General features: G+C 42.0%; 1 protein-coding gene across 1 annotated transcript in view; it reads right to left on the reverse strand.

Moving 5' to 3' along the window:
- Positions 1-19673, reverse strand: part of SWAP70 (switching B cell complex subunit SWAP70) — a 98288-nt gene extending 78615 nt beyond the window's left edge. Inside the window, exon 1 of the mRNA XM_055548667.1 lies at positions 19617-19673. Within this exon, the coding sequence (XP_055404642.1) occupies positions 19617-19658 (42 nt within the window). The 5' untranslated portion in view covers positions 19659-19673. The remainder of the gene's footprint in view (positions 1-19616) is intronic.
- Positions 19674-24018: the final 4345 nt, after the last annotated feature.

Genomic DNA, 24018 nt, shown 5'->3' on the forward strand with positions numbered 1-24018 from the left:
CACAGTGCCTTGCATCTCCTATCCAAGACCAAATCTGGACAAAAAGGAGAGAAAAACAATTACTAAGAATTTTCAAAGGGAAATGGTTCTCAGATGGTTTTGTTTTCCTCTTTTATGTTCCTAAATGCATGTATATGCACTTTGTTAAAAGGAAAAGGGTATCATAAGCAAGGGGGATTTGGAGAGAGCAGAAAAGGAAGGAGCTACTTCAGTGAGCTTGAGGCCAAAGGGAACTTGGTGGGGCAGAGGAAGGGATAACCCAGTTGAAGGGAAGGGGCAGAAGCAGAGGTTACTGTCAGTCTCTCACTGGAGGGCACTTGAGCCCCTGCTTCTCCATTTGTCAGGACTTTGCTTTCTCTGCTAGAATCCAGTCTCCATCAGTGATCTTCCCTACTCCAGGTCAAGTCTTCCAGTCAACAAAAACACATGATTTAACCTCTAATTTCTTCACACAACTCAGCTTTTCCTGGGTAGTGACAAAAAAGAAACCCTCCTAATTCTCAAGGTTCAGATTAACCACTAGATGACACTCCTCTTTCTCTCTGTATCTGGAAGCACCAGAAAGATGTTTCAAAGCTTTTGCTGGGGTGTGAGGTGTCACATGACCAGCACATTCTGAACTTTCAAATTTCGACTTCTTCCACAATCCGCAGTCTCATAATCTGAACAAATTTTAAAGCAAAATAATGTCATAGGAACTGTGCTTTGGAACCTAGCAAATTATATTATCTACTGCTGCATCACCAGTTAACCCAAAATTAGGCAGCTTAAAGCAATAATAATCTCATATTTTCATCAATTTCTAGAATTTAGAAGCCATTTAGTCCTATAGTTCTGACTTGAGGATTTTTGAGAGGTTTCAGTCAGAATATGGGACTGTAGTCATCTGAAGGGGAGGCTGGTGCTGTAGAAATTACTTGCATCTTGTTTCACCCACATGGGCGTGTTCACAAAAGACCTCAGTTCCTCCCTATATGGGTTTGCCTACAGCTACTTGGATGTCCTCACAACATGTCAGCTGGCTTTTCCCAGAGCAGGTGATCCAAGAAAAAGGTGGAAGCTGTAATGTCTTTTTTTTTTTTTAGCTTTACAATATTGTATTGGTTTTGCCATATATCAACATGAATCCGCCACAGGTATACACGTGTTCCCCATCCTGAACCCTCCTCCCTCCTCCCTCCCCGTACCATCCCTCTGGGTCGTCCCAGTGCACCAGCCCCAAGCATCCAGTATCGTGCATCAAACCTGGACTGGCGACTCGTTTCATATATAATATTATACATGTTTCAATGTCTTTTATGATCCTGCCTCAAAAGTCACGTATCATCACTGTAATATTCTACTCATTACTCAGGTCAGACCTATTTAAGGTGGGAGGGGAACTCCAAAAGAGCATGAATATCAGAAGGCAGGGCTTCCCAGGTGGCTCAGTGGTAAAGAATCCATCTGCCATTGCAGGAGATGTGGGTACAATCCCCGAGTCTGGAAGATCCTCTAGAGAAGGAAATGGCAACCCACTCCAGTATTCTTGCCTGAGAAATCCCATGGACAGAGGACTGTGGTGGGCTACAGTCTGTGGGGGTGGCAAAAGAGTTGGACATGGCTTAGTAACTAAACAACAATCAAAAGCCAAGAATCACTGGGGCCCATGTTGGAAGTTGGTGACCACACAGATGTAGGGTAGAATCCAAACTCCACCATTTGCTCACCTGTGAGCAAATATGAAGCTTCATTTCTTCATGTAAAATGGGAAGGCTAATCTTTATCTTGCAAAGCAGCTATAAGGCTTAAATGAGACATCAGTATATATGAGACACAGTACCCTGGTACCTGACAACTGTTGATATTTGGCTCTTGTGGTGGTTTTCTGCTCTGTCAATTTAACTGAACTGAAATTCAGTTCCCCAAACTTCCCTTCCCATTCTGGTTCCAGGATAGGACTGGTCACAAGAGAAATCTGTGTAGGATTTGAAAGGAGCAAGTGAAGCAGCAGTGATTGTGCTCCATGGCTGATGCCAAGTACCAGCTGCTGATTGTAAACTTTTTACTGACCTGCTGGCACACCGTTGGTGCAGAGCAGCAACTGGTCCCCAGCTCCTCCACCTCCCACCACATCTCCTATTTCAGCTTCTCCTAGCCTCTGTGGTCACCCAATGTAAAGAGCCAATTCATTGGAAAAGACCCTGATGCTGGGAAAGACTGAGGGCATGAGGAGAAAGGGGCGACAAAGGATGAGACAGTTGGACGGCATCATCAACTCAATGGAGATGAGTTTGAGCAGACTCTGGGAGATAGTGAAGGACAGGGAAGCCTGGCGTGCTACAGTCCATGAGGTCGCAAAGAGTCGGACACGACTAAGCAACTGAACAACAACAAGCCTCTGGGGCAAGGCACACATGTAGTTCTGTGGTAAAGGCATTAACTTCTCGGGGAAGGCTGCCTGCATCAGCAAAGTGAGAGATAGCTGTGGGTTCTGTTCTGACCTCACCGGTTCCGGTTTGTCCTTATGAATTCTAGTTTGCCCTCACTCTCTCTGAGTTCAATCCAAGTTGTCTTCCTGTTAGCTGTGATGACTATCAGTTTCAGGCCCATTTCTGGTTGCAGAGGCTACAGCCTTCCATAGACTTCTTCACCAGCTTTCTTTTGTGATCCCTGGTTAGTTTCCTCTGGTCCTCACAGAGGATCCTCTGATAAGCATGGAGTCTTAACCACTGGACCACCAAGAAACTCCCCCTCATAACTTTTTGAAAGGACCAACCCCGCTGTTAGCTTGATCTTCTGTTTCCAGAATCATGTGGTAATAAATTTCTGTTATTTAAGCCACCAGTTTGTAGTACCTTACCATGGCACCACTAGCAAATAGTGTTGGACAAAAGGTTATAGCTAGTGAAAAGTTTGGCAACACTGTCAACTGTAACAATGTCAACAACTGTCAACTATGTAAAACATAGAAAGAGTATCTAATGAAAAACAGTAAGGATATTTAATGATCTTATGGATCTGGTTAAGGAGATTTTCAGTCATAATGCTGAAATTGCCAACTGGATTCTTCTATTTGTCTAAGATAAAGTACATGAAGGGAGCTGAACTAAAGATGGAATTATTCAATTTGGAAGCTGCATTCAGAGGGACTGTAACAAAGCAAGATATGCTGGGTTCAAAGATAAAACTGTTTCTAATTCCCAGTTTCTCCTGGTAAAAGACCTTCAAAACAGGACATAGCCTAAGAGCAAAGATTAAATCCAGCACACTTGAAGAAAAGGAGAGGTAAAAATCATCTCAGGATTTTTTTCAGCTCAAGGATCCAACGCAAGGTTGAAAGGTATGCTTCACAGATACTCCCAGTTAGACCAAAAAAAAACAGCTTTAAGACTTTAAAGAGCATTATCTCAGAGCATCTTGACTCTAAGATCAAGGAAGCTGCTGCTAAGTCACTTCAGTCATGTCCGACTCTGTGCGACCCCATAGACGGCAGCCCACCAGGCCCCCCAGTCCCTGGGATTCTCCAGGCAAGAACACTGGAGTGGGTTGCCATTTCCTTCTCCAATGCATAAAACTGAAAAGTGAAAGTGAAGTCGCTCAGTCGTGTCCAACTCTTAGCAACCCTATGGACCACAGCTTTCCAGGCTCCTCCATCCATGGGGTTTTCCAGGCAAGAGTACTGGAATGGGAAGATCAAGGAACAGAGGGGATTATATTTAAGAGACTTCAATGCATTTAATAGAAAACCCACACATGTTAAGAAAATGATATTGGTAGAAGCACCATCAACTTGGACAGAAAAAACAGAGATAGTTCAGAATGAAAAGTGGCCTGGGGGAGGAACCGCAACGTTATACAAACAGGAAGATGACAGAGAGAGCAACCCATTTGCAAACATAGGCTATTTCTTATGCAAAAGGAATAATGACTGACTACAGAGCCAAGAATCCAGAGGGAAAAGCCAAGAATTACAGAGAAACACTTCTAAGCAGGACCAGGCCTTAGTCAAGGAATTAAAACATATGCTTGGATGGATTTCAGAACTGCTATGAACCAGTGACTGCTACCTGCCTTTCATCCCTCTCCCCTCCACTTTTTTGAATGGGAGTAGTTGTTATAGTCACACAGAGTCGGACACAACTGAAGAGACTTAGCAGCAGCAGTTGTTATAGTTATTCTGTCCCTATATTACCATTGCATATTGGCCAGTGTACAAAAAAGAGCTAACATAGCAGACCTGACTGCTTAACCTTAGAAAGTCTGAATATAAAATTGACCTTTGGGAGAAAAAAGGTTGGCCTTTGGCAGGCAACTGGGAACCTAGATTTCTAGAAGGCTCCCACCATTACTTGATTAGAGCGGCTCTCTATGCCTACTAAACTGTTTGGACAAACAATATGGTTCATGTTGAATACTCGTCTTCTATCTGGGTGTCTATGATTCAGGTACAGGTCAGGCAGAGGCTACCTACTTGATTAACCCTCAATAAAAAAACCCTGGGCATTGGCTCTCTAATGAATTTCCTTTGTTGGACATTTCACATGTCTCTTCACAATGCATTTCTGGGGAAATTAAGCACATCTTGTGTGACTCCACTGGGAGAGGCCTCTGGAAGTTGCCCCTAATTTTCTCTGGGCATTGCCCCATCTGCCTTTCCCCTTTGCTGATTTTGCTCTGAATTCTTTTGTTGTAATAAACCTTAGCCCTGAGTATGACTATATGCTGAGTCCCGTAAGTCCTCTTAATGAATTACTGAAATTCACTGGGGGTGGTCGTGGGGATGCCCAACATAGGAAGTAATGGGACAGATAACTTGTCTGTTTCATTCACAATTCTTCAAATGAAGAGGAGTTACAATTACCAGGATTTTTATGAGATCCTAGACTTCAAGCCAATTCCATCAAAGGCACGTGATTGTGATAACTGGGATGAGGTGAGGGTTGTAGTGGATGGTCTCCAAGACAGCTGCTAGTAACTCTGTCCCTCCCTATAGAGACATACTGCTCCTCATATCAACAGGTGAAGTCTGGGACTTCCTGGGTGGTCCAGTGGTTAAGACTCCATACGGCCAATGCAGGGAACTCAGGTTCAGTCCCTGGCCAGGGAACTAGATCCCACATGCCCCAACTAAGAGTTCGAATACTGCAACTAAACATCCCACATGCCACAGTGAAGATCCCATGTGCCCAACCAACACCCCGTGTAGCCAAATAAACACTAAAAAGAAAAGAGTTGCAGAAAAAAAGTCTAATTCCTCTCTGCTTGGATATGGGCTGGACTTAGTGACTTGTTTGACATATGTGTGCTCAGTCACTCAGTCATGTCTGACTTTTTACGACCCTGTGAACTGTACCCTGCCAGGCTCCTCTGTCCATGGAATTTTCTCAGGCAAGAATACTGGAGTGGGTTACCATTTTCTTCTCCAGGGGATCTTCCTGACCCAGGGATTGAACCCATGTCTCTTGTATCTCCTGCATTGGCAGGTGGATTCTTTACTACTGAGCCACCTGGGAAGACCCTTTGACTTCCAGAATGTGTTAAAAGGGGCAGCCTGGGATTTCTGTGGTCATATCATTAAAAACCTACACTTTTCACCCAATTTCTTGGACTTTTACTCTTGAATATGCTCTCCTGGGACTTACTGTCATGCCATGAGAAGCTAAAGTCACGTGGAAAGACCACATGGAGAGAGGAAACGATGCTGGCCAAACCCCAAGTGTTGCAACAATCCAAGACCAGATATCAGACATGTCAATGAAGGAGCCATCTTGGACATTCTAGTCTCAGCAAATACAACATGGAAAAGAACCAAAACCCCAGACTTATGACCCCAGGTAAGCTGTTCCTGCCATCTCTAGCCATTTGAGACAATGTAGCTTGAGGCCCCAGACATTGGGAAACAAAAGCAAACGATCCCTCCTGTGCCTTGCCCAAACTTCTGACCCACTAAATCATTAACATAATAAAATGGTTGGTGTTTCATGCCACCATGAAATACCATGGTGGTTTGGGTGGTTTGCTGGGTAGCATTAGATAACTGAACAGCAGGGGCAAGATGATGTTCCCAAGATGTTTCCTTCCGCTGCCCACTGAATAAGATTCTGGCTTGGCCTACTCAGGACGCTTCCCCTCCCCCTGCCTTTCAAGGAGAGCCCACTTTCCCAGACCAGCTCCTGAGCTCTTTCTTATAATGGCAAATTAGGAAGAAAGGAAGAGGGAAAAGAGACCACAATGCAGAATTTGGGAGAAGGGGTAATGGTTGAGAAGAAAAGAAAAGCAGTTGTATGTAAAGGCAGTGGGTGGGAAAAGGGGTGATTCTAAGAGATCGCAGGAAAGACTACATAGCCCCATTTGAAAGGTACAGATAAAGGACGTGAAAACTTTCTAAATTAGCTTTGGCTGGGTGGACTGTGTTCTTTCATTCAGGAATACCACAGTCATGGTTAACACTTACCTTTCTAAGTGTTACAAATAGATGGCATTCCCTCTGTTTGGACTGTGTCCCAGGACATCCTGTCTTTTTCTGCTAACTGCGACAAAGGAGAAACACAGGATGGTATGAGAGTGTAGAGAACACACTGCTCTGTTGGAAACAGGGAAAGTGTCAAATGAAGAGTGACAATGAGTTTGAGTCCTGAAGGATGAGTTGCAGTGAGCTAGGCAAAAAACGGGAGAAGAAATTTCCAGACAGAATGAACAGTGTAGATGGAGCATAGTTCAGTAATGAAACCCAAGTGAAGACCAGTGTGGCCTGAGTGTGCAGAACAGGGAGACAGTGCTGAGCTGAGAGGAGAAATTAGAGAGGCAACATTGGAAGAAGAATAAGCCAAGAGAAACAGCCCTGCCCATGACCTCTGTCAAGCGCTTATCTTGGCCGAGACCTGTGCTGAAGGAAAAATCAATCGACAGTCAATCTAAGAAAGAAATAGAAGTGACTTCCCTGGCATTCCAGTGGTTAAGACTCAGTTCTTCCCAACGTATATGTCCATTGACAGATGAATGCATAAAGAAGTTGTGGTACATATATACAGTGGAATAGTACTCAGCCATAAAAAGGAACAAATTTGACTCAGTTCTAATGAGGTGGATGAACCTAGAGCCTGTTAAACAGAGTGAAGTCAGAAAAACAAATATCATATGTTAATGCATACATATGGAATCTAGAAAAATGGTACTGATATACTTACTTGCAGGGCAGGAATAAAGACGCAGACATAGAGAACAGATTTGTGGACACAGCAGGGGAAGGAAGGGTAGGACGAATTGAGAGAGTAGCACTGAAACATATACATTTCCATATGCAAAACAGAGAGCTAATAGGAATTTGCTGTATAACACAGGGAGCTCAATCAGATTCTCAGTGACAGCCTAGACGGGTGGCATGGGGTAGGATATAGGAGGGAGGTTCAACAGGGAGGGGACACATGTGTACTTATGGCTGATCCACCTTGTATAGCAGAAACCAACACACCATTGTAAAGCAATTATTCTCCAATTTAAAAATATTTTTTAAATGGTATCATCTCTCAAAAAATAAATAAAAATAAAAAGATCCATGCTTTCATGAGTGCCTCGTGCAGGAGGCACAGGTTTGATCCCTGGTCAGGGAATGGCACAGCCCAAAAAAGAAAGAGGTGGAAGATTTTATTCAGGCCTACCTGAAGATTATAATGCGGGAAGCAGTCTTTCAGAAAGCTCTGAGGACTGTTCTGCCTGTTAGAGGTCAAAGCACAGCTATGTAAGTTTTTGAGACAAAGGGTTTTATATCAGAAGATATACTGACAGTGGCCACAATCAGATCTGCATATACAAAGTGAGTCATCATGACCCCTTATAAGATGAAGATGGAAAACATTCTCCTAAGGAGCTCTGGGTAATGCAGATGCAAGGAGAAGGAGAAGGCCCAAACAGATGGAGAGAACTTTTATGTTTAAATTTTCCTTACCTTGCCATAAAATATGAATTTTATTTCATCACCTGAAATACCCTGTAATCAGTGGGCACAATCTAGAAGCAAAAAGCAGAAATGCTGAGCAACTGTGCCTGACGTTGGCAGATCTGGGAGTGGTGTCCAGCCCTCAGCCACAAGGCCGCTGATAGCATCTTTGTGACTGCCGTCACCCCACAGCTTCCTGAGAGGAAGCTTCTGGTTCCATGAGAAGTTTCATAAGCCAATGCCAGGATTTACATTCTCAGAACCAGGACAAATTACAGTCTCTTTAGCTGGTAAAATCAGCTCTTGGGGGTTATTATGAGGATCAAATAAAATTAACAGCTGTGAAAGCGTGGCATGGTCACTAAAGCCTGTCCAAATGGGACCGACAATGGTGATAAACAGGGAGGAGGAGAATAATGGAGTTCTGATGCCAGCAAGAACAAAATCCTCTGAGGCCTTAGGGTTGGGTGGCTTGCTCAAGGTGCAGAAGCAGCAAAATCTGATCTTTTAACTGTAAGAACTAAAAGCCTTCTCTGGTATCACTAGCTGAAGCTTAGGCTGAATCCCGTGTTCCACAGAAAATCCTTATTTAATCATCTTTCACTGAGACCAAGACCAGATCTACTGCCCCATGGAATAGATCCATGTATGAAAACTCCATGTCAACCTGACCCATTAAGAATAGGGATGAGGGTAGAGTCGAGAGAAGCTTCACAGACATGGAGATTGGGTCTTTTTTTTTTTTTTTTTTTAATTTTATTGACCTACAGTTGATTTACAGTATTGTGCCAATCTCTGCTATACAGCAAAGTGACTCAGTTATATACAATTCTTCTTTTACAGTCTTTTCCATTATGGTTTATCACAGGATATTGAACATAGTTCCCTGTGCTATACAGTAGAACCTTATTGTTTATCCATTCTAAATGTAGTAGCTTGCATCTGCCAACCCCGAACTCCCTGTGCACCCCTCTCCTTACCTGTATCCCCTCTCCCCTTTGGGAACCACAGGGCTGTTTTCTATCCTTCTCTGTTTTGTAGATAGGTTCATTTGTGCCATACATTTAGATTCCATATATAAGTGATATCATATGGTATTTGTCTTTCTGACTTACTTCACTTAGTATGATACTCACATCATACTATGTTGCAGTAAATGGCATTATTTCATTCTTTTTTAGGGCTGGGTAGTATTCTATTGTGTATATGTACCACATCTTTATCCAGTCATCTGTCAATGGACATGTAGGTTGTCTCCATGTTTTGGCTCCTGTGAATAGTGCTGCTATGAACATAGAGGTACACTCTTTAAATTATAGTTTTGTCTGGATATATTCCCAGGAGTGGGATCACCGGATCATAGGGAACTCTATTTTTGGTCTTCTGAGGAACTTCCATATGTCTTCCATAGTGGTTGCCCCAATGTACATTCCCACCAACAGAGTAGGAGGGTTCCTTTTTCTCCACACCCTCTCCAGCATTTGTTATTTACTTTTTTTTTTTTTAATGATGGCCATTCTGACTGGTGTGAAGTGGTACCTCATTATAGTTCTGATTTTCTTTTCTCTAATAATTAGTGATGTTGAGCAGTTTTTCATGTGTCTACTGGCCATCTGTATGTCTTCTTTGGAGAAATGTCTATTAAGGTCTTCTGTCCATTTTTCCATGGGTTGTTTCGTTTTCTGTTGTTGAGTTGTATGAGCTGTTTGTATATTTTGGAGATGAAGCCCTTGTCAAATGTGGAGACTGAGTCTTAAGAATTAGTGAAAGTTCATAGATAGCTAGAGAAGAGGAGGTAGGGCATTCCAGAAAGAGCTCCATGTGCAAAAGTAGAAAAGCAAAAAAAAAAAAAAAAAAAAAAAAAAAGGATGGTGCTTTGGCTATATGATATCATGATTTATAACAAATATACATTTAATCTTGTCCCATTCTGGCATGTGGAGAAGGAAATGGCAACCCACTCCAGTGGACAACCCACTCCAGAGAATCCCGTGGACAGCGGAGCCTGGTGGGCTGCTGTCCGTGGGGTTGCGGAGAGTCGGACACAACTGAAGTGACTTAGCATGCATGCATGCATTGGAGAAGGAAATGGCAACCCATTCCATTATTCTTGCCTGGAGAATCCCAGGGACAGAGGAGTTTGGTGGGCTGCCATCCAAGGGGTCACACAGAGTCGAACACAACTGAATCGACTTAGCAGCAGCAGCAGCATTCTAACACAAGCTCCTAAAACCCTTAGAAATTCCTAAGCACTGACAGCCATAACAGTGTCTTTTGTTATGTTAATGAGGTAACTTTTATAAAGAACCTAAGGATATGGGCTCCCTGCCAGAGGAACCAACCATTTAATTGGAGAGTTGGAACTTGGAGTCCCACCCATTTTGACCTCTAGGGACAGGAATGGGGTTAGAGATTGAGCTCAATCACCAATGGCCAATGGTTTAATCAATTGTTCCTATGTAATGGAACTTCCATAAAAATTCAAAGGACACAGGATTTGGAGAGTTTCTTGGTTGGTAAACCAGAATGCATCCATATTCCAGCTCCCAAACTCCACGGAAAAAGAAACTCCTGTTTTCAGAAAACTCACCCTATGTATCTCTTCATTTGACTGTTCATTCATAACCTTTAATACCTTTTGCAATAAACTGGTAATCTAATAAGTAAACTGGTTTCCTGACTTCTGTGAGTCATTCTAGCAAATCAATCAAATCCCCAAGGGGTCGTGGGAACCTCTGAGTTAGAGCCAGTGGGTCAGAAGCACAGGTAACAACTTGTACTTGGAATTGGCATCTGAAGCAAAGAGTCGTGGGACTGAGCCTTTAACCTGTCTCCAGGTTAGCTATCTCCAGGTAGAGAGTGTTGGAATTGACATCAGCTAGTGTTGGAGGATTGCTTGGTGCAGGGAAAACATTCACACATCAAAATTGAAATCAGCATCTTGAAGAGATATCTACACTCTCATGTTCATGGCAGAATTATTCACAGCAGCCAAGATAGGGAAACAACCTAAATGTCCATTGATGGGGAGTGGGTAAAGAATACAGCACATATACACACACACACACACACATATACAATGAAATATTATTCAACCTTTACAAAGAAGGAAATCTTGACATTTGCAACAATACAGGAGAACCTGGAGGACATCATGACAACTGAAATAAGGCAGACACAGAAAGCCAAATACTGCACGATCTCATTTGTATGTGAATCTAATATTGTCAAATTCATAGACGATAGGAGTAGAATGATAGTTGCCAGGGGCTGCAGGGAGGGAGAAGGAGGGAAATGTTGGTCAAAAGCACAAAGTTTCAGTTTTGCAAGATGAATAAGTTCTGGAGATCTGATGTACAGCAATGGGAATAGAATTAACAATACTGTAGTATATACTTAAAATCTGCTAAGAGGGTAGATCTTAATTGTTCTTACCACCACAAAAATGGTAACTGGTGATTATGTGAAGTGATGGATATGTCAGTTAGTTTGACTATAGCCATTAAAATTCATAATGTATGCATATATCAAAACATCAAGTCATATACCTTAAACATATACTACTTTTTTAATATTTATTTGTCTGTGCTGGGCCTTCATTGTGGCACACCAGATCTTTAGTTGTGACTCTGAAGATCTTTAGTTTTGGCATGTGAACTCTTCACTGTGGCATGTGGGATCTAGTTCCATGACCAGAGATAGAACCCAGCCCCCTCCATTGGAAGCAATGAGTCTTACTTAGCCACTGGACCACCAGGGAAGTCCATAAATATATACTATTTTTACTTATCAATTATACCTCAATAAAGATGAAGGGAAAAACAGCAGTGTAAAAAAAGAGTCTTACATTCTTCATTCTCTTCCCTTCTTCCTCCATGTCTTCCTTCCTTCCTTTCACAAATAAGCACTGAGCATCTTCTCTGAATCAGGTATTGTGCCAGGCACTGGGAATCTGACACAGAACATGCAGGTGGTGGGCCCTTCCCCTCATGGACTTAGAGTTGGGTGGATGTCCTGTCCTTTCTTCTGATGACTTCAGGAGGCCATGCCATGTGCGTGCTGCTGAGCACCACTCTAGGATTGTTCACTGGGTCCTCAAAATAGCTTCCTGCTCCTTCTCATATTTTCAGTCTTTCCCCATCTCTTCCATCATCTAACCTGTGATACCTTGGTAGAATCATCTGAAGACTTTACTTTCCAGAAACAAAGGACCGAGACAGTAGAGTCAGCTTTCTTTATGATATTTGACTGATGCACCATCTTGTAACATATTATCAGACTCCCTTTTAAGCTGGTTATTATGTGACCATCAGGTTAAGCGTATTTTCCTGTTTCTAGTACAGCTTCTGCCTTTCACATAATTCTTTGGCTTACTTTTGTTCACTATATACATTCTTCCCTCATTACACTGAGAGAAATAAATACTTATACTTTATACTGTTGGGGAAGTGGAAATTTCCACCTTCAGTTCAGTTCAGTCACTCAGTCGTGTCCGACTCTTTGCGACTCCATGGACTGCAGCACACCAGGCTTCCCTGTTCACCATCAACTCCTGGAGCCTGCTCAAACTCGTGTCCATCAAGTCAGTGATGCCATCCAACCATCTCATCCTCTGTCTTCCCCTTCTCTTCCCACCTTCAATCTTTCCCAGCATCAGGGTCTTTTCCAGTGAGTCAGTTCTTCGCATCAGTTCAGTTCAGTCACTCAGTCACGTCCAACTCTTTGTGACCCCATGGACTGCAGCACGCCAGGCCTCCCTGTCCATCACCAACTCCCGGAGCTTACTCAAACTCATGTCCATTGAGTCGGTGATGCCATCCAACCATCTCATCCTCTGTCTTCCCCTTCTCCTCACACCTTCAATCTTTCCCAGCATCGGGGTCTTTTCTAATGAGTCCATTCTTCCCATTAGGTGGCCAAAGTATTGGAGTTTCAGCTTCAATATCAGTCCTTCCAATGAATATTCAGGACTGATCTCCTTTAGGATGGACTGGTTGGATCTCCCTGCAATCCAAGGGACTCAAGAGTCTTTTCCAATACCACAGTTCAAAAGCATCAATTCTTCGGCACTCAGCTTTCTTTATAGTCCAACTCTCACACCCATACATGACTACTAGAAAAACCATAGCTTTGTATAGATGGACCTTTGTTGGCACAGTAACATCTCTGCTTTTTACTATACTGTCTAAGTTGGTCATAACTTTTCTTCCAAGGAGCAAGCATCATTTAATTTCATGGCTGCAGTCACCATCTGCAGTGATTTTGGAACCCAAAAAAATAAAGTCTGTCACTGTTTTCCCATCTATTTGCCATGAAGTGATGGAAGCAGATGCCATGATTTTAGTTTTTTGAATGTTGAAGTTTTAAGTCAGCTTTTTCACTCTCCTCTTTCACTTTCATCAAAAGGCTCCTCAGTTCTTCTTTGCTTTCTGCCATAAGGGTGGTGTCATCTGCATATCTGAGGTTATTGATATTTCTCCTGGAAACTGATATTTCTACCTTATCCCTCTTTAATTCCTGTAGGATTAATAATAAAATTGACATAAAATAGATTAACAGGCAAAATGAAACAAATTTTAATTCATGTACATAGAGATGCCATAGAAACGGGACCTAAGAATTGGCCAACGCAGGCAACTTTTATACTTTTTAGATAAAAACAAAACAATAAATTTGTGAAGAAGTGACAAGACAAAGAATTTTTGGTTTTGGATGCTCAGTTAGTGAAGAATCTAAACAGAGTTTGGGCTTGGGGTAGTAAATTAAAGAAGTAACAAGGTTTGTTTAGGATTTGTTTGTTCAGGATTCTTGCCCTGAATTCCTTATCTCTAGGGATAGGGTCTCCTTCTGCCTCCAGATGCAGGGAGGGCACCTTTCACATGAGAGATCTATTTCTTGCTTTCAGGGAGAATAAGGGGAGGTCAAACTGTACCTCTTATGTTGGTCATTTCTTAAGTAACTTTATTCAAAATAACCTATATGCTATGAGGCACATTTTGGGGTGGCCTGCCCTAAGCCCCAGAACTACAGAAAATGTACCTACCAGAAGAAACAAAGCAGCCAAAAATATTAACACCTACTTTGAAAATTAATAAGAATTTAAATGTATTTTATTATATTTAACCTCCTTTGGCATTATAATTACCTTTTTATATGCTTCTTTAAAACTTTCACTTTGAATCATGGACTTTAGAAATGTTATAATTAACTATAATTATTATTCTTTTTTGACGCTCAAAGAGACAACATGGCCATTGAGAGCCCTGTTATATTGGCTTCAATGTCCAGTCAGTACTATTTCAAGTGTTTTTGGAAGCATCATTTTCTCAGATATTATGAGCCCTCCCTGGTTTTTCCCTGTTCCAAGACATGGAATTAACTAAGCTTTCAAAAGTCTTGGGAACTTCCCTGGTGGTTCAGAGGCTAAGACTCCATGTTCCCAATGCAAGCAGCCCAAGTTAAAAACCCTGGTCAAGGAACCCGATCTCACATGCCACAGCTAAGACCTGGAGCACCAACTAAATAAATATATATGTATATTTTTTTAAGTCTAGGCTTTTTTAAAGGAGCATAGTAGAATCCAAAATCTGGATATTGGGTGTGCAAATCAATTTGGTAGTAAGTAAAGTTGTTTACAGGTGACAAACTTGAAAAGTATTTTTCTTCCTGAGTCCCCATCAATTTGCATTAAATCTTTCCACTTTTATCCAACTCCTACTTATTCTAATATATGAATATAATAATTTAATATACGTTCTACTTCCTTAATTTTTAACCCCTTACCAAATCTATGATTATAATTTCTTCTCTTTTATAGTCTTTATTTGAATCATCTATCACCACTCAGAAGTCTCTTCACGGATGCAAATTTGTTTGCATTCTTTTTTTGATCCAAAATAAATTTAGGGCTCAACTGTAAGAAAGATTTTCTTAGCTGTTAACATCTATACCTTGGTTATTTAGAAATGACATGTGCTCTGCTTCAATTTTGATCCTTTTTGGGGAATAATGTAGGTATAAGTATGAAACAAATGAACAGCTTAGTGTTGTGATCAAATAAAATGTGGTAACAAAGCAAATCTGATACATATTTCATGAGTTGTTATTGTGATAATAAGATAATTAACCATGTATGGAAAAGTTTGCATAAATGTTGGTAAGTATACACTTGAAGATTGTATGTCAAAGTTTAGATGGTAGGAGAGCTAAGGGAAGATTGGACGTATGAGAGAGATCAGGAAGCTATTCTGAGGACCCTAAACAGTTCTTGAGTGGTACTCAGCAGCATCCACATGTCGTGGCCTTTTCAAGTCATCAGCAGAAAGGACAGGACATCTACCCAACGCTAAGTCCATGAGGGGAATGGCTTACCCACATGTTCTGTGCTGTATTTCAAGTGACTGCCATAATACCTGACACAGAGAAGATGCTCAATGCTTATTCATGAAAGGAAGGCATGAAGGAAGAAAAGAAGGGAGAGAATGCTTATATTTCCAGTCATTCCAAACAACTGTGTAAATATATAACAAAGGCAGCACAACTAATTATATAATACAAGCATACCTCAGAGATACTGAGGGTTAAATTCACTTCCAGCTATCACAATAAATCATATACTGCAATAAAGCAAATATGCAATAAAGGAGAGTCTATGAGTTTATGAGTGACTATGCAATAAAGCAAATCACATGAATTCTTTGGTTTTCCTAGTGTATAGAAAAGTTATGTTCACGCTATACTGTAGTCTATTTGTGCAACAGCATTGCCAAGAGAAACCGCTGTACCTACTTTAGTTACAAAATACTTTATTGCTAAAAACTGCTGTCACCTGAGACTGCCGTGAGTCATAATCTTCATGCAATAGTAAACAGTAAATAATATAAAAAATCAGTATTCACATATCACCATAAAAATAATAGTGGAAAAGTCTAAAATATTGTGAATTGATAGACTTGTTCAATGTAAGGTCACCACAAACCTTCAGTTTATAAAAAGCACAGTATCTGTGAAGTGCAATAAGTAAAGTACAATAAAATGAGGCATACCTGCACTAACTAAGCAAAGCTACATAATTTCAGGAAATCCCCCTATGAAAGGGCTGTATGTGTGCTAAGTCACTTCAGTTGTGTCTGACTCTTTGTAACCCTATGCACTATAGCCCACCAGGCTCCTCTGTCTATGTTGCCATGCCCTCCTCTAGGGGATCTTTGCAACCCAGGAATCAAACCCACATCCCTTACATCTCACAAGAGGATTGGCAGGCGGATTCTTTACCACTAGTGCCACCTGGGAAGCACATGAAACAGACATGACAAATGCCACTGATGGAGCACGTAAAGTGTTTAATGATTAAAAGGGTCCCAGCCTCCACATAGTCTATGGTTTCATTTGAACGAAGTGTCCAAAATAGGCAAATCCATAGAGACAGAAAATGCCATCTCTGCTGGTTGCCTGGGGCTTGGAAGAGGAGGGAAATGGGAAGTGACTCCTAATGAATTTGCCATTGCCATGATGAAAATGCTCTAAAATTGATTGTGTGATGGTAGCACAACTCTGTGAATACACTAAAAGCTACCGAATTGTATACTTTAAATGGTGAATGATATGGTACGTAAATCTTATCTCAGTAAAGCTGTTACAATAAAAGAGAGGAGGGCAGACTCATGCACACTAGCTCAAGTTTAGAAGATGTCACCAAATCCTCCGCTCCAGCCAAGAATCAATTATACGTAACCCTAAGAGTTCCCTGCTAGTCCAGTGGTTAAGATTCCACACTGCACTTCCAATGCAGGGGGCCCAGATTTGATCCCTGGTCAGGGAACTGGATCCCACATGCCTCAACTAAAGGTCCTGCACGTTGCAATGAAGATCAAAGATCCCATGTGCCACACTAAGACCTGGCACTGCCAAATAAATGAACTTTTTTAATTTTAAATAACCCCAACCTACATAAATAACCTACAACCCTGGCCAGTATGAAATAGTATTATTTTAATTGGAGGTCTAGTAAAATCACTGTAACCTAAAAAAGTATCTAAATAAATATGATTTCCATGAATAAGTATAGAAGTAATGAAAAAAAAATTAAATCCATAGTTTTAACAATTCAGACCTAAATGTGGTTATAGCCTTTGTGAGTACTTTGTTTTCATGTTTCTGTCTGCTATTTGGTGTGTTGGGACGTTTCAAATGTTTGAGGAATTAGTCTTACTGGGTTTGTGTTTATTATTTGGATTGTTTAAGGGAATTTAAGTAAGTGATGTGGTGATCATTAGGATGGATTTCTCAACAGTCCTTCCACTCTGGGATAATTAGTAAAAGCCAACTGGCCATCCCATTCTCCTCAGCAGTGACTGGTTTAGGAACAGACATGTGACACAACTCTGGCCAAAGAGATGGGAGTTAAAGTCCACAGAGAGCTTCTGGGAGTTTTCCACAGTTACAAAAAAAGGGAAGGAGAGTCTTGCTCTCTCTGACTTGTTGTGTCTTGGATATGACAATGTCATTGCAGCTGCCACAATGCTGCAAGCCCGTGGGTGGTGCCAGCACATGGAGAAGGGCAGAACCAAGAGGATCACGACGAAGTGGACTGCAGCCCAGGCGCACTGTGCCCACAGCCCACCCCACTTAAGGGCTTTCTGTTATTTCCAGCCAAAACAAATTTTACAATAGGATTTAAATGTAAAATTGTATGTTGAGAAACTTGAAAAATGTATTAGTTTTGTCAGTTGATTAGGCATACAAATTTGATAAACTGAGCATCAATTAGACTGGAAGTTGTAGAAAATGCTTCTCTGCACAGAAAGAAATCCCCTGGACTCTGAAGAACCTAGAAATAATGTGGCAAGGCAAATTGCAAAGAGAGCTTCATGCCCTTGATTCTCATATGAGGCCCTACTGGTAACATGACACGTACCTGTGATGTTTATTATAAACTCAGGGAAGGAATCCCAAACAACTGATTTCTGCTGGTATCTGTAGGAATCATAAACACTGGTTTCTGGTGTAGGGCAAGAAGTTTGAGAGCCCAAAGGAACAGATCACTAGTAGTTATGCTCTTTTATCAACAACCAAAGGGGACTTCACAGACCTGGAGTCCCCAGTCCAAATGCCTTCAGGGCCCAGGCAGGGTCCATACATGAAGGAAAATGAGTGGAAATGAAGCAGTAGGGAATGGTGCTCCCATCTACAGGCAGAATTGCTACTCAAACCCAGGTGATGCTATGGTGAGGAAATGCAGCTTTATTGTTGCCAAATCTTCCCTTTTTCAAGAAAAGCCAAAAAACTGGATCATGTGAATCATATGAAGTTTTAGATTAGGGCAACCAATTCAATTTTTTAAATATTTATTTGTCTGTGTTGAGTCTTACTTGCAGCATGCAGGATCTTCATTGCATCATTTGGAATCTTCTCGATGTGGCACGTGGATTCTCTAGTTGTGCTTCTCAGGCTTGGTAGTTGTGGCATGCAGCATGTGGGATCTTAGTTCCCCAACCAGGAATCGAACCCACATCCCCTGCATTGCAGGGTGGATTCTTTATCATGGGGCCACCAGGGAAATCTCCAACCAATTCAGTTTTAAAAACAAAACACTGTGGGGCCAAATAGAATACATCTACAAGCTATCTGTGGTGCATAGAGTATCAGTTTGCAACCTCAGCTGATAGATTTAGAGCACGTCCATAGGATGGATATATGTGGAAGTGTGCAAACATTTCCTTCTCACAGGAGCTGCTCATATACTGAGATTTGGGGCCACATAGTTGAAAAGATGTAATTCGTAATAATAGCCCAGCAAGGATGAGCTGCAAAATGCACATGCACAGTTGAACAAAATAATCTGTTGTGTGTGGCTGGTCAGTGTCATCTGCTTAAATATCAAACACGAAGACAAAATTTTCATTTCAATCCTTGCCAGAGCCAAATTGGGTATTTATGATTAGTTACCAACATGATCAGTCCTACTAAATTCCTTTATTGTGTTCCCAGATTTTATAAATCAGGATCAGTCATTCACTTGCAACCGAAAAATTAAAAGAGAGAGTGAAAGACTTTGACCACTGGCCCAGATGGCACATGAGTCTCAAGAGAGTCTTGTCACACCTCTCTGGAGCTTCCAGCATAGCCCAGCACAGTCCCTGGTCTGCAGGGGTCACACAACAAGCATCCCCTGGTTTCTTTAAGAGTAAATCCAAGGCCTGTGAATGCCTCTGACTCATAGAAAACTCTGCTCATTTTCATGAGTCTATTTGTGTGTCATTTTTTAAAAACTGTGATATGACACATGGCAGTTAGGAGGAACTTAGGCTAGATATTAAGAACAATTTCCGGACCGACAGACGGTGCAATATTAGAGCAGGTTACAAATGAGGAAGTGGAGGCTCCAACTACGCAGGAAGTTTCCCCAGTGTAAACGCCTGATTCTGTTGGTCAGATGCTATCACTGGTGAGATGCAGGTGATGCTGTGCAGTGTGTCCCTGCCAGTCTGCGCTTCCCTTTTAGTAAGAGCTGCCAAGGGTCAACCAAGGGTCAACCTGCTCACTATCCTAGGTCTTTAACTTATCAAATCCTCATAGAAACCCAGTAAGATAAATTATCCCCATTTCACAGATGAGGAAATTAAGACTTCAGAGAAATGAAATATCGTGCTCAAGTTCATCCTGTTAAATAAATGGCAGAACCAGGATTAGAACCCACCTCTGTGTAGCTTCCAGGTCTAGGCCATTTCTCTCTGGCCATGCTGCTACAGGTCCCTTGGGCAGAACACCTGTGGCTACCTGTGGGAAGGAGAGACCAATCAGCAGGTTCGAGCAAGGACAGCATTACGCAAAATAGTCATGAGAACGCTGCTGAGGCTCTGCTGAGGCCAAAGAGGAAGCCAGTGTCAGGAAAAGAGAGAAAATGCCAACTGGGGAAGTGACAGAGACATGAAAGGGTGGTAAGGTCAAGGGATATCCTTCCAGAAATGAATCTGTAGTGACTTGGAGAGTCCAGGAAGTGAAGACAGTGAAGAAGGAGTTCCTTTCAAGCAACACCTGGCCTGTGAGCTCAAGCTTGCCGAGCAACAGACTGGGAGCTACTGACTCACCAGCTTAGATTTTCCTTTGGTGACATCTAACCTACTAACAGTGCCCACGGACAATTTTCATTCCCACTCCCCTACCAACCAGCAACTTTCTTTGATATAGAGGAGCTACAACACTATTTCCAACAATGATTCTACAATTTAGTCAAGTGCTTATGTCCATATTCAATATACATGTAATCATGTCAATTTCCTTCTCTAATAAACTGTCCCTGTTGTTTCTGCCCTGATAGGGCCCAAGTTCTTGGATTAGAATTATTGCTACAATAGTAGAGAGGCCAGCTTGAAAATTAGTGGGTCCCTACAGCCTCCATATGTTAAGCCATATCAAAAGATTCAAGGGATTAGATCTAATAGACAGAGGGCCTGAAGAACTATGGATGGAGGTTCATAACATTGTACAGGAGTCAGTGACCAAAACCATCCCCAAGAAAAAGAAATGCAAAAAGGCAAAAAGATTGTCTGAGGAGGCTTACAAATAGCTGAGAAAAGAAGAGAAGCAAAAGGCAAAGGAGAAAAGTAGACATGCCCATCTGACATGCAGTGTTTCAAAGAATAGCAAGGAGAGATAAGAAAGTCGTCCTAAGTGAACAATGAAAAGAAACAGAGAAAAACAATAGAATGGGAAAGACTAGAGATCTCTTCAATAAAACTAGAAATACCAAGGGAATATTTCATGCAAAATGGGCACAATAAAGGACAGAAACAGTATGAACCTAACAGAAGCAAAAGATATCCAGAAGAGGTGGCAAGAATACACAGAAGAACTGTACAAAAAATATCTTCATGACCCAGATAACCACAATGGTGTGATCACTCATCTAGAGCCAGACATCTTGGAGTGCAAAGTCAAGTGGGCCTTAGGAAGCATCACTACAAACAAAGCTAGTGGAGGTGATGGAATCCCAGCTGAGCTATTTCAAATTCTAAAAGATGATGCTGTGAAAGTGTGGCACTCAATATGCCAGCAGATTTGGAAAACTCAGCAGTGGCCACAGGACTGGAAAAGGTCAGTTTTCATTCCAGTCCCAAAGAAAGGCAAGGCCAAAGAATGTTCAACTGCTACTGCTAAGTCACTTCAGTCGTGTCCGAATCTGTGTGACCCCATAGACGGCAGCCCACCAGGCTCCCCCATCCCTGGGATTCTCCAGGCAAGAACACTGGAGTGGGTTGCCATTTCCTTCTCCAATGCATGAAAGTGAAAAGTGAAAGTGAAGTCGCTCAGTTATGTCTGACCCTCAGCAGTCCCATGAACTGAAGCCTACCAGGCTCCTCCGTCCATGGGATTTTCCAGGCAGGAGTACTGGAGTGGGGTGCCATTGCCTTCTCCAAAGAATGTTCAAACTACCACACAATTGCACTCATTCCACATTCTAACAAAGTAATGCTCAAAATTCTACAAAGTAGGCTTCAACAGTACATGAATCAAGAACTCCCAGATGTTCAAGCTGGATTTATAAAAGGCAGGGGAACAAGAAATCAAATTGCCAACATCTGTTGGATCATATAAAAAGCAAGAGAATTCCAGAAAAACATCTACTTCTGCTTCATTGACTATGCTAAAGCCTTTGACTATGTAGATCACAACAAACTGTGGAAAATTCTTAAAGAGATAGGAATACCAGACCACCTGACCTGCCTCCCGAGAAATCTGTATACAGGTTAAGAAGCAACAGTTAGAACTGGACATGGAACAGTGGACTGGTTCCAAATTGGGAAAAGAGTATGTCAAGGCTGTATATTGTCACCCTGCTTATTTAACTTATATGCAGAGTACATCATGAGAAATGGCAGCCTGGATAAAGAACAAGCTGGAATCAAGATTGCTGGGAGAAATATCAATAACCTTAGATATGCAGATGATACCACCCTAATGGCAGAAAGCAAAGAGGAACTAAAGAGCTTCTTGATGAAGGTGAAAGAGTAGAGTGAAAGAGCTGGCTTAAAACTCAACATTCAAAAACTAAGATCATGGCATCTAGTCCCATCACTTCATGACAAATAGATGGGGAAACAATGGAAACAGTGACAGACTTTATTTTTCCTGGGCTCCAAAATCACTGCAGATGGTGACTGCAGCCATGAAAATAAAAGACACTTGCTTCTTGGAAGAAAAGCTATGACAAATACAGACACGGTATTAAAAAACAGATACATTACTTTGTCAACAAAGGTCTGTCTAATCAAAGCTATGGTTTTTCCAGCAGTCACGTATGGATGTGAGAGCTGGACCATAAAGAAGGCAGAGCACCAAAGAATTGATGCTTTTGAACTGTGGTGTTGGAGAAGACTCTTAAGAGTCCCTTGGACTGCAAGGAGATCCAACTAGTCAGTCCTAAAGGAAATCAATCCTGAATATTCATTGGAAGGACTGATGCTGAAGCTGAAGTTCCAATACTTTGGTGACCTGATGCGAACTCCAACTCATTAAAAAAGACCGTGATGCTGGGAAAGATTAAAAGCACGAGGAGAAGTGGACAACAGAGGATGAGATGGTTGGATGGCATCACCAACTCGATGGACATGAGTTTGAGCAAGCTCCGGGAGATGGTGAAGGACAGCACACCAGGTGTGCTGGAGTCCATGGGCTCACAAAGAGTCGTCCACAACTGAGTGACTAAACAACAATAAGCCATATCACCTTTCCTGCTTAACAACTGTGACTGAAGAATTGGTATTTTTATTGCAAAATCAGTCAAAAAATGAGGTCCAGGCCAACTTTGGAGCAGGGGTCCCCTGTAAACTATTTTAAGAGGTGATGTTGGGGACTTCCTTGGTGGTCCAGTGGCTTAAGATTCCATGTTCCCAATGTAGGAGGCCTGGGTTCCGATCCCTGATCAAGGAACTAGACCCCACATGTCACAACTATGAGTTCGCATAGCACAACTAAAAGTTCCTGTGTGCTGCAACTAAGACCCGGCGCAGTCAAATAAATAAATAAAATTACCAAAAAACACACACAAAAATATGTGATTTGAGGGATTTCCCTGATGGCCCAGTGGTTAAAGAATCCGCCCTGAAATGCAGGGGACGTGGGTTCAATCCTTGGTTGGGGAACTAAGATCCTACATACCATGGAGCAGCCAAGTCCGCCAGCCACAACTACTGAGCTTGTGCACTCTGCAGCCCATGTGCTGTAACTAAAGTCTGTGCTCTGCAACGAAAGATTGTGCATGACGCAGTGAAGATCCCACTACAACTAAGATCCAATGCAGCCAAATAAAGAAACATAAAAAAAATTTTAGAAGGTGTGTTTTGGATCCTTCATCCCCTCTCTTGAGAGTTCATTTCCTAAACTCCAGTATGGCCCCAGTAGCTCCAGTCTCTATGTTCAGACAGGAAATCCAAGGATTACAATGAATACAATCTCAGAGACACAGAAGAGATTCACTGGGCTGGCCGTCCAGCTGCTCAAGTAGATCTGATATCCAGTTCCTTTAATTAAACTCAAAAATTCCTGGACGCGCAGGTCTCAAGAAGCAGGAGGGAGCCCCAAACCTGTCCTGCTGATCAGTGCCTTTGGAAAATTCTTTCATTCAGTCTGTACTTTCCTGAAGCCCATTCCCCCCTAATTGTGAGGGCAGGAAGAGAAAAATAATCCAGAAATCAAATAAGTAAACAAACCAGAAGGACTTTTCTTTTCTTTGAATGGCCTTACGTTGGCCAGGTCAACAAATCAATGCAAGGACATATCTTCCTGAAATTATTTCTCACCCTACCCTCCCAGGGGTTTCCCAAGGATTCAGTGGGTAAAGAATCTGCCTGCAATGCAAGAGACATGTGTTCCATCCCTGGATTGGGAAGATCCCCTGGAGAAGAGCATGGCAATCCACTCCAATATTCTTGCGTGGAGAATCCCTTAAGGTTACAGGAGCTCCTCTCCTGCAAAGAGTTGGACACCAATGAAGCAAATGCGTATGTACACACCTACCCCTCCAGCCACTGTGAAAAAAGTCAGCGCTGACTGGCCTATGACTGCACTGAAAGCGTTAAGTTCCCCAGGCCTTCAAGAGT

The sequence above is a fragment of the Bubalus kerabau genome, chromosome 15 (genome assembly GCF_029407905.1).
Source record: "Bubalus kerabau isolate K-KA32 ecotype Philippines breed swamp buffalo chromosome 15, PCC_UOA_SB_1v2, whole genome shotgun sequence".
NCBI classification, from domain to species: Eukaryota; Metazoa; Chordata; class Mammalia; order Artiodactyla; family Bovidae; genus Bubalus; species Bubalus kerabau.